The sequence below is a fragment of the Triturus cristatus genome, chromosome 2_1 (assembly GCF_964204655.1).
Source record: "Triturus cristatus chromosome 2_1, aTriCri1.1, whole genome shotgun sequence".
NCBI lineage: Eukaryota > Metazoa > Chordata > Amphibia > Caudata > Salamandridae > Triturus > Triturus cristatus.
In genome coordinates, this window is record NC_140581.1 from 566,781,517 (window position 1) to 566,798,211 (window position 16,695).

At 42.0% G+C, this 16,695-nt stretch overlaps 1 protein-coding gene across 1 annotated transcript in view; it reads left to right on the top strand.

Moving 5' to 3' along the window:
• Window positions 1-16,695, top strand: part of ADGRV1 (adhesion G protein-coupled receptor V1) — a 1,990,932-nt gene that overhangs the window by 369,825 nt on the left and 1,604,412 nt on the right. Inside the window, exons 18-20 of the mRNA XM_085632468.1 lie at window positions 4,325-4,451; window positions 6,891-7,108; window positions 8,153-8,896. Coding sequence (XP_085488594.1) covers window positions 4,325-4,451; window positions 6,891-7,108; window positions 8,153-8,896 — 1,089 coding nt within the window. The remainder of the gene's footprint in view (window positions 1-4,324; window positions 4,452-6,890; window positions 7,109-8,152; window positions 8,897-16,695) is intronic.

Sequence of the window (16,695 nt, forward strand, 5' to 3'; positions counted from 1 at the left end):
TAAATCGATGGCTGGACTCTAATGAGCTTGTCAGTGGCTACTGTTTAGCCACATTATAATCCTGGTAAGACAGCGGAAACCACATTGCCATATGCTCCTCAGATTTGCTCACATTCCACTAAGCTGTTTTTTGTTCTGCACTATCTCTGTCTGGAAGACCTCATGTCATCAATTCTTCAAAACATACAATTATGTCAATGTCAATGTCAGATATTTTTATATAGCGCGCATATCACCAAACGGTCTCAGGGCGCTTTGCAGCCAAAAACAAAAGAAAATACATCAACTGTGAGGCTCAGCCTAGATTAGAGGGCAAAAAGCCAGGTCTTAAGCTTTCTACAGAAGAGTAGATGGTTAGTTATAGATGTTAATTCCAACGGGAGTTGATTCGACAGAAAAGGGGCAAGATAGGAGAAAGATCGACCTCCATTACATACCGTACGGATACGTGGCTGGGCAAGAGAAAATCTAGAACTCGATCGCAGAGAGCGTCCAGGGACATACCATCGGAGCTTCTTAGCAAGATACAATGGACCAGCCCCATACATTACCTTGTGGGCAAGACTAAGAATTTTAAAACGCCCTCTTTGGCGGACAGGTAACCAATGCAGAGTTTTGAGAGAAGGAGCAGAGGGGGACCGAGGGGGAAGATCAAGAACCAGTCTGGCGGCCGTGTTTTGTAGGATCTGAAGCTTACAAAGCAGATCCTGGTTAAGCCCAGTGAACAGGGCATTGCCATAGTCCAAGCAGCTAATTATAAGACCCTGAACCAGAGGTTTCCTTGTTTCCGGGGGTAGCCACTTGAAAATCTTCAGCAGCATTAGCTTAATCCCAAAGCAGGTTCCAAGTACCTGATTTATATGGGTCCTCAAGGACAAAGACTTGTCAATCATGATGCCAAGATTACGCACTGTTTGCTTAGGCTGTGGACAGATGCCCAGCTCTTCCGGCCACCAATCTCTGGACCAGAGCTGTTTCGCTTTTCCGAATAGGATAACCTCTGTCTTGCTACCATTTAGTTGAAGCTTATTGTCATTCCTCCAGTCATTTATCCGGATCAGGCAATTTTTAAAACGAGCTCGCACATCAGTTAGATCCGACTTACAGGTAACAAGCAACTGAGTATCATCAGCGTAGGAGATTGTTTCGAATCCGTAAGTCCTAATAATGTCAGCAAGAGGAGTTAGATAGACATTGAATAACATTGGACTAAGTATAGAACCCTGCGGAACCCCGACTGTGACTGGGTGGGTTTTAGAGGCAATACCGTTGACAGATACCGTGATAAGACGGTTTGCCAGGTAGCTCTCAAACCATTTAAGGGCCTTCCCTCTGATACCCACCTCCCACAGCCGGCGTGTAAGAATGCTGTGGGAGATGGTATCGAAAGCTGCAAACAGGTCCAAGAGGACTAGAATTGCAGATTCTTGATTGTCCAAAGCTAACCTGATATTGTCCACTACTTCAATAACAGCAGTCTCAGTACTGTGAGACGCACGGAAGCCAGATTGGGAGGGATCAAGGAGCCTAATTGTCTCAAGAAATACTGTCAAACGTTTATTCACGAACAGTTTCAAGACCTTCCCAAAATAAGGGAGCAAATAAATAGGACGATAATTAACAGGCAGACTTGGGTCAGCTCGAGGTTTTTTAAGTATAGGCTTAACCAGTGCATGTTTCCATTTTCGAGGGAAGGTAGCTTGATCCAAAGATAGATTAAAAACTGATGTAAGGGCATCCACAAATGAAGGTAAAATTTTGGCACAGGCACGAGGAGGAAAAGGATCGGCAGGGGAGCCAGATTTAATCCTACTTAGGCTTTCAGAAACTTCACAACTTGTTATCGGATCAAATTCAGTAAGGAAGAGAGGACTGTTGAATTCAATGGATGGGGGCGGTTCACTAGTATTGATCGTAGGGTCGCTCAGGATGGGTTCGGGAGACAAAAAGAGGCATAAATTGTTTTGATCTTATTATCAAAAAACAGTGAGATAGATTCAACCCACTCCTGAGTGGGCACGCAAGAGGATTGTTCAACCATAGGAATGGTGAATTCCTTCAATATTTTAAACAATTCTTTGCTTGAGTGGGCCGCGTTGTTGATGCGCTGTGTAAGGTAGGCCTTTTTTGAGGATTTAATATTATTAATATAAATTGAATGAAGCTGTTGATATTTCCTACGGTGTTCTTCAGATTTGGATTTCCTCCACTGATGTTCGGCTGCCCGAGTTTGTTGTTTAAGACCTTTTAAAGAGGCAGAGAACCAGGGGGAGGCTTTATTTTTTATTTGTACCTTAATAGGAGGAAGAGCTGTGTCTAAGGCTTTCACTATGGAAGATTCCAAATTGAGAGCAGCTGATTCTACCCTGTCGGCCTTCTTATCACGCAATAAAGGCTCAAAGTGGAGCAAAAAGGTGTCCATGGAAACTTTGCGCCAGGGCCGAATCCAAATACTGCCTTTAGGGCTCATTATGCTAGAGGTCTTGATAGGCATACTAAATTTAAGAGTAAAATGATCAGTCCATAGGACCGGACAAGGAGTTTCAATATTGAGATTCAAAGAGTTAGTGAATACTAAATCTAAGGTATGGCCAGCTATATGGGCAGGTCCCATCACCTGCTGTGTGAGTCCCAAAGTGAGCATTGCATCGAAGAGGAGGGCCGAATCTGACAATACTTCTGCGTGATAGTTAAAATCCCCAAGTAGTATAAAGTAGTCGGCAGCTAAAACATACGGGGCGATGGCATCTAACAATAAATTAACGAAATCCGCCTTGGGACCGGGGGGGTCTATAAATCAGGGCCTTATTCCAGGATTCCGGGCCAGGCGTGTCAATAGAAAAGATTAAAATTTCTAATTTAGTAGAGGAAAGGGAATCTAAAACGCGGATCTTTAAAGGGGCCACCGTTGCAACCGCAATGCCGCCGCCTCTTCCGGTTTTCCTATCAAGTCGGGTCAGCTGATATTGGGGGGGAAACGCGGTGGCTACACTCAGTGACGAGGAGTCCTGGAGCCAAGTCTCAGTGATAAAACATATCTCCGGCTTTTTCTTCATCTAAAAGGCTCCAAAATTCAATTGCATGTTTGGGTAGAGATCTTGCATTCAAATATCAAGAAGACACAGAGTTCGTGCAGGAATTGAGATCATTAGGCAAAGATTTGCCAATTTTGTGAGTGCAGGTGCTTGGCTCTCCTCTATTGGTGAGGAAAGGTTCGGAGATCTTAAGGCGCACAGATGGATGCAGGTACTTATTAAAGGAGACTTTTTTATCAATTAGAAATATAAAGTAGGATTTGGGTAAACTCCCTTCACCCATTGGCTTTGAAGTGTTTTTCATGGTTTGCCATTACTTCGATTGGCTGTCCATGAAGACCATGGCATTCCATTGATGGTTGCATTGTCCAATTTGTGGGCCCATTAGATTTTCTTGATGGATACACCAAATACTATTTTCGTTAGATTAGAACCAGTGTGTTATCTTTGATGTAGTTACTTTGCTGACACAATTACATTTTACTTCCTGTTTTTTGGTATTTTTCTTTAGAAAGCATTTGCTGCTCGGATGCCTTAGCAGTGTATTAAAGAGAGAGTTATGTTCATTAATCACCTCCATACATTGGTTGTAGTTTGCTGCCATGTTAACTTGCTAGAATACAGCTATTTTTGTTCAAAACATGAAGATGCGCCTTTCTTACAGCTGTAACTAAAATGCTGACCCTTTGTCAAAGATATTCGCTATTGCAATATTTTATTCATGCTTTTTAAGTGAGCTACTTACATATCAAAAATTTGCTCTGGCTTCTTTTCATATCACTGCTTTTAAGGATAGTGCTTAACACTGTTAATACAATCTGTTCCTGAACAGGGCCCTACTCTCAATTTTCTATATTGTAGTAGCATAATATGTTCCCTTATTTTGGTATTTTCTTTCCAGGAAAGCAGTGGGCAACCCACAAGTCACCCAACTATTGGCAAATACTTAGTAAAAAAGTTAGATCTGTTGGCTTTTGCAGTGTGTCTTCTGCAATGCATTGCATTGACAACATTCAAATTGAGACACATGGAATACTCACTGTAATTCTGCTTTTAAAGAAACTTTGCAGTTTGCTTCCATTTTTTACTGACAAATAATTTCTGAGAATTTGAAAGCCAAATTCCTCTTTCTTGGCAGTTACCCATGGCAATAGTTTTATCATTTTATATCCAGCACAGGCATCCTAGACAAGTGAATGTCACCATATCATCCTTTATCTGATAACTCTGTGACACTTAATAACTACCCCTGACATTCTGTGTATCTAAATATGTATTATTCTTACCAGGTGACACTGTTGTCTATGGAAATGGAAGAGCAACGGTTATCATAAACGCTAATGATGATCCAAATGGTATTTTCTTTCTTGAACCCTTGGACAAATCTGTGGAAGAGGGGAAGACCAACAACTTCACGTAAGCAGTGTTTTTATAATTAGCTGTATGAGCCCACCATACAATTCATACTCCCTATCATTTGATTTGAATGGCTTTTTACAGGAGATTCAGTTCTTTCAAGAATTAAATGGTGTTGAATGAAATATATAGTTTATGCGCCAAGTTTCCCGGTTTGACTTGTTAATTCTCACTATGTGTGGAAGATTGCAAAATGTTTGACTGTGGGATTTTAATATTTGTTATGCTGGGAGATATATACTAGAACTGCATCTACAATGCTAATAAATGCAGTGTTTTGGAGGTCTTGGGTTCGAATCCTAGAAATGGGGAATCAGTCTTCTAATATTTTGCATAAAAGGGACAGCCCTCATTTACAGCTCAATAAAATGTCAGAAATAAAGTATTCAGACCACATAAAGCAGTTTTTTTTTTTATTGTACTGTTTCATGTGAAGCCACATTTTTTATCAATTTGATGGCTGCATAAGGCCATGCATCCCAAATGTAATTTTCTCATGATCATGATGATTGAGGACAGATCGATGCAGGTTTGGCTTTCCCCGTCTTCGTCTGCCCCTCAAAGTGTGACCACAGGAGTGCCTCAGGGCTCCACATTGAGCCCCCGCCTTGTCAATATATATGTCGCCCTGCTGATTCAGCTGGCGTAGGAGTTGGGTGCCAAGATCATCGCATATGCTGATGATACCCAGCTCCTGTTCACATGGAACAAAAACGATTTATCCACCTCTCGAGCTAGAACATGCCTTACAGCTGTTTTTCAATGAATCCTCTCTGCGCAGCTCAAGTGCAAAAGGATAATTCAGCGATCCTCTTGTTTGGGACTTTTCCTCCCCAGTTTAGGCAATCGCTCTGGCCGGTTGATTATCCTCTGCCTAATTCCGTGGGTCAGCCCACCAAAAACCTTGGAATTTGGTTTTACGAACATCTCCGGTTTTCCAAACAGATTAAGAAGCTAGCTGGCCTGTGCTTTGGCACCATTAAATCACTTAGAAAATTCCTCCCCCTCCTCTCTAGGGAAGCCAAGGAAATGGTTACTCGCACCTTAATCCTTTCACATATTGATTACGTGAATGCCCTGTATATTGGTCTGCCAGGGTACCTGTTGAAGAGGCTGCAGGTAGTCCAGAATGCTACAGCAAGGTCCCTTCTTAACATTCCGGGGAGATCTAGCATGAAGCAACATCTGCACGAACTTCACTGGCTTCCTGTGGCTGAAAGAGTTAAATTTAAAGCCCTTACCCTGGCTCACTCAGCCCTGTACAAACTTGGCCCTGTATACCTCAGGTAATGCTTTAAGTTTTATGTTCCCATAAGGCAGCTGCGCTCAGCGGCGCAGCTGTTGGCGGTCATTCCTCGCTTTCGCCTTACAAGAATTGGTGGCAGTTTTCTGGTATACAAGGCAGTGGTGGCATAGAGTTCACTCCCTCTGGATCTTCGCAGTATCCAGGACCCCAAGCTCTTCAGCAAACGATTGAAAACTCTGCTTTACATCTAATGATCCACTGTTCCCTGCCCGTTTGGTTTCGCTCCGGGACACTCTTGAGTATCTGTGCGTGCTATAAATGCCAATAACATAACATCATTCCTTCTGTTATAGGAATGTGCATAGATTTGCATCTTCTTCCGGACCATTAATGGTTTATTTTTAAGAAATAACTCTGAACTTTTGATAGGATGATAACATCCTCATGACCAATGTAAAATAGTGTGTTATGGAACCTCCATTAAAAGGCACGTTATGGAATGGTCTAAAAGTGTGAATTCTAAGATTGAGAAATTATAGCCTGGGTTGTAATTGTCATGCTTTTAAGGAAGTCCTTGCTGTGGCAGTCATTAGACCTCTGCCACTTTGCATTGCAAATGATTCAGAAACAAAGCTGTAGAACAATACTTTTTTGGAAATTGAAAAATTATAATGCGATTTTAAACTGAATATGCACTCTTTTAGATACTATCAGCTCATGGTGGTGTTATATTTGATGCCTTCTAAACATAATTGTACCATAGTGTACTACTCATTACTGTAATAAAGTGTTTTTATTGGAGACATGAACATCTACTTGATTCAAACTTTTAATTTGTGTTGACAATCAATAAGTGATAATTTGCCATTTGTATATGACACTATGTCAACATTCCACTGCAATATATGCCAAATGCAGCCCATATTACTGTTTCTGTTAGAGTTGTACATAGAGTATTGTGAGCATACCACTTTTTAGAAGTTTGTTAAAAAAGGACACTAGTCCTTAAATAATAGTTTTTGTGTTTTGAGTTTAAGATATCGAAAAAATTGACATTGAGACCAAAAAAATGATTGTAAAGATTATTCTTTCTTTCACTGCATATGTGGTGCTTACTACATCAAATCCATGATTTTTCATATGTAATGAAAATGTCATACCCCACAGCTCACTCTGGCTGTTTTACTATATAGGGTTGTGAGGCAAAGAGGACATTTTGGAAATGTATCATTGTTCTGGAGGCTTTTGTGGAACCAATCAGTCCTCAGTCCAGGAGTGGAGTTTCTTGAAACATCTGGGATATTGCTGTTCATGGATGGTGAAGAGTTCAAACCTATTTCTCTCTATGCAATTTCTGATACAATTCCGGAGTTCAATGAATTTTATACTCTAGAGCTTGTGAATGCATCAGGTACGGTTTCGTCCTCAGTGCTTAGTATAAATTATGCATATGCATAAACTATTTAGAATTTGTTTTAATATTTTCTCATTTGCATGCCATATTTAATCCATAATATTGATTTTTGTAGTAATTTATGTTCATGTTTTACTTTTTGTATTATTAACTAGACAAAGAAGACATAGACATTTGTTATGAAGTAAAGCTAGATGTACTAACCTATTTTGCAGATGTTTCCATTGGCAGAATAGGAGCATTTGTGACCACAAAATACGTTTTCCCACGTACGAATCTCATTTTAGAATTCCGACCACTTTTACTAACTCCTAAAATGGAATTGTGAATGGTTCCCAATTCGCAGTTTGGAAGGCACTTGTTATAGGCCTCCTTTTAAAAATGTGACTTGTACTGCATGTATCAGTGATTTGTGACAGGATTTCCACTCACAAAACTTTTAAAAGTTACTGACTTCCAAGTTGGGGTGATAACACATTTACAAAAGGGAATGGACCCCATCAGACGCCATCCAATGTGGGAATTGTGAAAAATGTCTCTGGGGAAGTAGGCAGTGGTCTGGGAACCACTGCTAAATCTTGGAAAAACGTTTTTGAAAACAATGTTTTTAAAATGCCTTATTTAACACAATCACAGACATGGTGGGCTTGTGACCCTTGCAGGCCCCCAGTGGTTGTGGCTAATCGGACTAAGTTACAATTTGCACCCCACATCGTAAATATTAATTAGGTGGGTCAGATTGTGATTCAATCCATATCGGAATTTGGTGAACCGACCTATTAGCACAATGGTTGGTTTGCAAATTCCTTACTCATTTTAAAAATTCTGGATGCAAATTGCAACTAATCTAAATGACCTGTGCTGTGATCTATCAGGCACAAAGTCTGTAATGCAATGTTTAAAATAAGCATTAGGAACAGATGTGTTGCATGAACAGAATAAACACAAATGAATTTCTTTATGTTTGTCTTTAACCAAAATAGTAACCCGTGCATACTAATCCTATTTTATCATAACCCTTTCAACATCATCTTCATTTAGGCGGACAACCAGGGCCTGGTGGCCAATTAGCTGTAACCAACCTTAATGTAACTGTGATGATCCCATTTAATGATGACCCCTTTGGAGTGTTCTTTATCAGCCCAGAGAGCCTGGTAAGAGAGATGGCTGAAGATGTGGTCTCTGAAGAGGATATATCATACATTACCAGCTTCTCCATTTTGAGACAGCAGGGTACATTTGGGGATGTCCGAGTAGGCTGGGAAATATTGTCCAGTGTATTCCCAAGTGGCCTTCCTCCAATGATAGACTTTATACTTCTTGGATCTTTCTCTCATGCTGTGGAGTCCCAGCCTCACAAGCGACGCCATCAAAGTGGAACAGATGCTTTGTACTTTAGTGGAGCAGCGGATTCTTTTGGTATTGTCAGCCAGCAATACTATCACAATATGAAGAATATACTTGTAAACTTGACATTTTCAGCATGGGTCCAACCAGAACCTAATACTGATGGGTTCATAATTGCAAAGGGTAACGAAGATGCACTAATGTACTATGGGGTAAAAATCCATAACAATGACTCTCACGTAGACTTGATGCTATACTATATAACCCAGGAGTTTAATAGCACTCATGTGGCAAAAACAACGGCGTTAAAATATTTTGAAGAAAACACCTGGTTTCATCTCATTATTACTTTGGATAATGGCATCATTGAATTTTACCTTGATGGAAGTCCAATCGCTGGAGGAATGAAGAGCCTTAAAGGGGAAGCTATTATTGATGGTGAGTGAAAAAATGCATTATGACTTCACTGCTGTTTACTCTATTTCATTTTTGGTAAAGCTGAAGCAGTATTCTTTGACCATAGCTCAAATAATTTTCATGTCAAGTTGTGTTCCCCTGTGTTGCGTCCTTGTTGTTATTATGAAATGATTGCTTGGGAAATTGTGCTAAAATTCAAAATGAATAAATACAAATCAGCAAGGTAAGTACGTTTTAACATAGAACATTTACTGGACACAAATCCCCTTAAGAACCATCCTGGTATTTTGATGATTGTCCAGAAGGTACACACTATGGGGCCTGTTTACTAAAAAATGTAAAATTATGGGAAGAGATGTATGCCTCCACAAGGCCTTCCTTTTTTAATTTGCACAAACATTTCCTGAAGTAAACCTGGGAAGTTCCACCATGCACAGATTACCAGGCCTAGCATAGCTGCAAAATCGGCTAAAACCGGCCCTGGCAAAGAGCTCGGCGGCACCCCGAAGCCCCAGGGGGGCCGGCAAGGCACTTTGCCAGGGCCGGGTTTGGTTACCAGTCCGGCCCTGATAAAGGGGTACATAAATATCTATTTCTGTACTTTTTCGTTCAAGGCTATTCTCTGTGAAATTGTACCTTTGCATGTTTATTGTTATTTCTGGTAACACATACACACCCACTTTGCTACCCTCACATCCTCTCTACGAACATCATCAGCATATATTTCACATGCATGACCTTGAGAGGTGAATATCTTTACATAAGAGTTCTAGCCCAATGGAATGGCTTCCTGTGGCACCGGATAAATATTATTACACCAGAACGTAATATTTATTTCCAATTAAGCTTATGAATAAAAGGCTTTGATGCACTACTGAATTCTAGTTTGGAATAGAGGTATATCTTTTACTCCACAAGTGCCTAGTGGCCTAGAAAAAAGAAGCACTTGACAACAACAAATGTAATTAGTGTGAGAAGAGGCAGAAAAGGATGGCAGGAAGGGAAATGAGGTTAATTTCATAATAGTAGCAAATCATAGATGTAAAACTATAAAGCATTTAGATCTTGCTGTACATACATTAGACTGGACTGGAAACAAAACAATATACAGTAAGCAAGAGAAAGTCAGAAGACAAGTCTTCTCCATCTTTGCTCCCATGATTTGGAACAACCTCCCCTTCTGCAACGAATCTGTGTCACCAACCCCTCTGCAGTTCAGAAAGGATCTGAACACCCACCCCTTCAGAGAACACTATTTCCCAGTATGGTAGGATTCACCAATCACAAAAATCCTGCTTCTTTGTAACATTCCTGAAGCATAACTGAGGGCTCCCACCCTTGTTCAGCTGTCTGGTGCTCCTTATCTAGGATCATGCTTTGCAAATATATATAAAAAAATATACAGTACAATCCACAATAATCATATCACCAACATATGCAAGAACTATGCAAGAGAAATGCCCAAACTTTTTGGGGAGAACACCATTAAATATGGTAAGTCGGCTATAAATAAATTCAAAAATAACGGGGATAGCATGCTATCTTGCCAGACTTCACTAATTGTGCTGATGTTGTCTGATTTGCCTCAGTGAGCAGCCTTCCTGCTAGGGTTTACCTTGTCCTAGGTGCCAAAATAGAATGCCTTAAAATAAGTTAGCCCTTAACCGTGGACTGCCCAGCCACGTGACAGAAAAATCACTGAAGAAAGTAGGGCGGGTTGACCCCCCCACGCCGGACGCACAGCATTTAAAATTGCATAGGTACTCCTCGATTAGATAATTTGCATCACCCAATGCATTTCGTGCATTCCTGGCACTTCGTCAGGGGCTCTCTACAATATTAAATAAACATGACTATTAGGTTACAAATTAACCTTTGTTTATCAAATTGTGCAACTAAAAAACGTTGTGTCGAATAAACGTGTTCATAACTTAATGCTCACCCCGTAATCAACGTTTTGCCCACTGGAATACATAATAATTAATGTCACTAGCTAAATGCCCCATCTTTCCCTTTACGCTCCCCTTCAATTAATCCCTGAAGTGCTCTTAACTTCAGTAATCCCAACACATTCTCCGCTTAACTCCCTTGCTAATGCGGTAACCACCCTTCCACAAGCTCATACCTCGAGTGCGCTAATGCCTGTTTCCTCTCGTTTCAATACGTTTCAATTTTCCATGCTACAGAACAAGGCTCGTTATGGCATGTCTATAGCATTAAGGATTTTAAGTTGAACATATGAATTAAGAATAACAGAATATATTGAATGACTTAACCAGAAATAAACATTTGGGATGAACTTGAGCAATTTGGCATCTTTGTTATGCACTTAAAGGCTGTGCGTCCGGCGTGGGGTGGTCAACCCGCCCCACTTTCTTCAGTTAAAATAAGTTAGCCCACATGGAGGGATTCCAAGTGCCCTCTGCTTTTTCCACAAGAAGGAATGATCCACAGTGTCTGCAGTTGTCATGAAGTCTACAAACAGAAAATACAAAGGAGCTGCTGTCATGCCTCAGATCCTAAGGACCAGCATCTTGTGTGCTTTTGAGTACCCTGCTCTAAAGCTAAAATAGTTTGTGACAAGATTTTGTACCGCCTTGGCTAAATGAGCAGCGGGGTGACACATTTCTACTAATTGGGTAGTATATATATATTCACATTTGCACTGACAAGAGAGAAAAGCAACTCTGATCATCACTTATCAAACATATTTAGAAAATCATTCCAAATAGATTATGGGGTGCAAGTTTTTGAGGACTATAACTCGCAGATTTCCCCATACAAGATCCTGGGATTAAGGTTTATCATTAATTAGCCAGCATTATTGATGGTTTGTACCTCATCAATATCTCCACCTGATTGCTCTGTGGCCTAATTTGTAATTTATGCTATTCTCAATAGATATATTGTCTTCCTCTTTCATTGCCGATGAAATTAATGGAAAAAAAAAAATTTAAATTCCATTTTCTGTTAAAAGTTCAATCTAATTATTTGTTTTAAATATGCTAATTATTTGCTTTTAAAATGATAAAATATTTACTTCCTAATTTAATCTAACTTTTTAACAGCAATAATTATATGTATAGTTAATTTAAAATCCAAATGACTTCATTTGTTTATATTATTTCCTATTTTATTTATTTATTTGGGAAATTTATAAAGCGCACAGCGGCCCCAACGGGGCGTCCCGGCGCTGAAACAATGAGAAACAAAGGGAGGTCGTAGGGGCAGATATCCAAATTTATGAGGAGAACAGATGTGTTTTCAGGGATTTACGGAAAACTAATTCAGTCTGACAGGTGCGTAAGGCTAATGGAAGTTTGTTCCAGCACTGAGAGGTACAGACCTCAAAGGTTTTGCCACCGGCCCGAGATCGTTTACATCGGGGGGTTTCCAGGAAATGGAGGGTATTGGACCGTAGAGTCCTGGAGTTGGCATAAGGTCGAAGAATGTTTTTGAGGTATGCCGATCCCTTGCCTTTTGAAGCTCGAAAGGCCAGAGTCATGGCCTTGAATACACATCTTTTTGCTATGGGCAGCCAATGTAACTTACGGAGATGAGGAGTAATATGGTGTCTGGCCGGGATTCTCTCAACCAGCCGTGCGGCGGCGTTTTGGACCGTCTGGAGCTTGTGGCAGAGGCCCGCTGTGATACCAAGGTAGAGAGCATTAGCATAATCAAGATGGGATATGATCAAGGCCTGGATCACAGTCTTACGGCAGTCTGCCGGCAGATAATTGATGAGGCGTTTTATGATTCTAATCTTGGCGAAACAGGAGGTTGCTACTGTTTGCACCTGATTTTTGAAGCTAAGTTGAGTGTCCCAGCGGACTCCGAGATTTCTCACCGAGTCTTTAGGGATGGGAGCTAAGCTTAAGTCTTCTGGCCACCATATACTGGAATCCAAGGGGGATGATGTGTTGAAAAAAAGGATCTCTGTTTTACCGGCGTTGAGCCGGAGGGAATTGGTATCCATCCAGCTCGAGATGTCCCTGAGACAGGATTTCAAAGGATCAAAAGCAGAGGCAGAGTGAGAATCGAAAGTGAAAAGAAGCTGGATGTCATCAGCGTAGGAGGTAGATTTGATCCCCGTCTGTGCAATCAACTTGGCCAGAGGGGTGAAATACACGTTAAAAAGGAGCGGGCTCAGGGAAGAGCCTTGTGGGACTCCCCATTTGAGTGGTCTGGCCAGAGAAGAAAAAGGGGGTGTGAAAACCTGCTGTGTGCGGTCCGAAAGGTAGGATGAAAACCATTTCAGGACAGCTCCACCCAGCCCAAGGTCCTCCAGTCTTCCCAGCAGGATTTTGTGAGAGACGGTGTCGAATGCTGCCGATAAATCCAGCAGCACCAACACCGCCCTCGATCCTTGGTCAAGCGTCCACCTCACCGAGTCGGCCATTTCAATAAGGGCCGACTCGGTGCTGTGGCCCGACCTAAAGCCGTGCTGGGAGTCGTGGAGAAGACCATGGGTTTCAATGTATTTCGACAGCTGGGAATGTGCCAGTCTTTCCAATATCTTGGCTGGGGCAGGCAGAAGAGAAATAGGCCTGTAGTTACTGGGATTGTCTGGATCTAGGTTAGGTTTCTTTAGGATGGGAACTAAGGAGGCATGTTTCCATTTGGCAGGGAAACAGCCCGTTCTGAATGAATCATTCCAGATGAGATTGAGGTAGGGGTTGAGAAGGGGTGCATGTTTTTTATAGAGCTTGGCCGGCCAGGGGTCTTTGGGTGAGCCTGATTTGCATTTGGTTAGTTCGGCCAGAGAGTCTACTTCTGATATGGTGTCAAATTCGAATAGGGTAGGTAGCTGGGGCGAGGGGGTAGAAAGTTTCTTTTTTTGCCCTGCGGTTTTGGGGAGGGGGAAAGAGGAGTAGATGTCCTCAATCTTATCCTCAAAGAATTTAGAGAGTTTGTCGCAAAGCGACTGGGAGGCAGGCTGAGTACGAGTCAGCGCAATGGGGTTTGTGAAGGATCTCACTATGTTGAAAATTTCCCTAGGGCCATTACTGGCAAGTTGGATTCGGGATGCCAGAAAATCACGTTTGTGTCTTTCAATCATTCTCCGATATTCTTTAAGGGCTGATTTGTAGGTGATTTTGCTGTCAAGGGAGAAGTTGAGTCTCCAAAGGCGTTCGAGGGATCAGATCCAAAGTATGACCGGCTTTATGGGTAGGAAGAGTAACTGTTTGGACAAGCTTACAAGCGGTTAGCGTCGAAATGAAATTACTGCTGTGGGGGCAGGAATCATTATCGACGTGGAGATTAAAGTCTCCTAGAGCGGTGAAATTGGCGTATCGTGTGCTAAGCTGAGTAAGATAGTCCGCCAGTGCCAGTAAGTGAGAGACATTGGAATGCGGGGGGCGGTAAATAAGAATTCCAGAACAAGAAGAGGATGGGGAGATTTGGACGTTGAAGGGGAGACCTTCAATGCTGTCAATTTGGTCAAATGGGGGAAGGGAGACCGCCCATTTGGATTTATGAATTAATGCAACACCACCCCCGGATTTACCGTTGGGTCTGTTTGCACAGATGATGTTATAGCCCTCCGGAAGAGCGAGGGTAATGGCGGGATTCGTGGTGTCATTTAGCCATGTTTCGGTCAAAAAAAGCAGATCCCAGTCGTTGTCCCGAAGGGACTGCCAGATGTCAATGGCGTGTTTACTCAGGGATCTGCAGTTGATCAGAGCAGCTCGGAGGGTCGAGGGGGATGGTAGACCGCGTGAAGGAGGGGAAATCAGGACGTGAGTCGTTCTGATAGTGTAGCCAGGAGAGGGAAGAGAGAAATTGCAGACAGAGCAAGCGTGAGCAATGCCTTGAACGTCAGAGGAAGGGAAAAGGCAGATAAGGCACTGAGGGGGTTTCAGAGACAGCAGCTCCTTTCGAGAATAGGTAGTGATCACATGGCTAGGGGGTCGGAGATAGCTACCGGCCCCGGTCGCGTCCTGATCGCGGACGAGCGCAGACGAGCTTGCCTTAAGCGCGCCTTCGGCGCGCCATCGTCGCGCCCGCTGCGCTCGTCCGCTGCGCTTCCGGTATATGCACATGATTATGAAGGTAAAAAGGGGATGGGGCGTGGCCTCGTAGTGGGCGTGGCCAAGTCAGGGCGTGGGAAATGGCAATTAGAGAGAGGGCGCCGGTTTCAGCTTTTCCAGTGCTCGTTTTGCTGGAAAAACGGGGTGTCTACACACAGCAATCGTGTGGAGAAAGGGTAAGTGCAAAGTTAAAAGAGTTTCCAAATTTACAGTTTTTAAAACACAGTGCTACAAACACGATCTAGAATCTGCTCCCGGCTGTGCCTCAGGAGTGTTTATTGGGTGTTATATTATTTTCTGTGGTAGTGAGTAGCCATGCATGGAACTAGATTTACTCCAAAGCTGTGATGGAGCACTTTTACTACTGTTTTGTTACCTTTTGGTCTGTAGTAAATTTAGAAGTGTAGTTTGTGAATAGCAATGGTGTTATTCTGACTGTGGTGGGTGTTTCTATTAACATGTCCCTCCCCAAAAGCCTCCTTACCACTCCCTAAGTTCCTTTTTATTCCTCTCTAAACAGATTCTTTTCGGTTGCAAGTATTTCCATTTTCCAGCCACTCCCTCCTAGCCCTCCCACATTTACATGTAAATCTTAAGCTTATGTGTGTGGAGGTGTGCATTTTTGCAGGCATCTCTGCAGAAGCATTATAGGAGTGGAGAAGTTGGTGGAAGAGCATTTTGTAGTTTGTGAGTAGCACTACTTTACGTACTTCAAAATTAATTGTGTTAATAGATCCCCAAAGTGGGAAATTGGAAATAGATTACATATTTGTATGCACTACAGATGTCAATATCCTCAGAATGGACTATATCAAGATAAAACATTTGTACTTGGACCTATTGAAGGGTTCACTAAAATAATTGTAGTGTGATTCAGTCATGTCAGATATGAATGTAGTGCCACAGTTGAAAACATAACACACGGGGGTCAGGGCTAACTGCAATTTTGATACACATTTCACTTTCATATATATATGCAGATCCCTTGTTAAGTAAGGAATTTGCATCAACTGAAGTTAATACACCCAAATGCAGTCAGTTTTGTAAGGTACAAATTTGGTTGCTATGTTTCTCTGGATATGCATCAACAAATGCACTTCACAAGAGACAGCAAATTACTTACTAATGCACTCAGTGGCCACTTAATGCTGACCAGCCCCACTGAAATTATGAGTCCGGGGAACAGTACAGATCTTTTAATTTCACCCCTAGATTTCAGGTGAAAGTCTTTGACAAAATGAGAACTTATTGGGGGAATTGGACCTGAAATTAACAGTTCCCTTTGTAAATCCTCATTTCTATGCAGCCTCAGGGTCCAACACATTATGGGCTAGATTTTCCAAGCCCAGTAACTCTGGGATGAAAAAGTGCCAGCCCATTTCTTGGGCCACTCATAAAATTAGCCTATATGTTTTTTTAACCACAGCCTACATGAATTTGCACAAATACTTAGTAAATACATCCCATCCTCAGCAATGGAAGGTTAAAGAGGCCGTTTCAATATATGAAAATGTTATGCAAGAGTGCCGTTTTTAAGTCCAGCCTAGGCAGCGCATGCGCTGTCTCTCAACATGCTGTATCTACTTCTGTGGTGTTTCACCACGTCCATCACCCACCCATCACTTTCGTTCGTTCCTTGGTCTGCCTTTCTAAATTGAAGTGGTTTGTTTGGTAAATGCTTTACATGTGTCCCGCCTTTAGCTGTTTTTTTTTCTTGCCCTGGAAACTGCCCCTGCTGCATGGATCCTTTCACTTTTGGCCATATGTTTGTCTCGGCACACTCCTTTT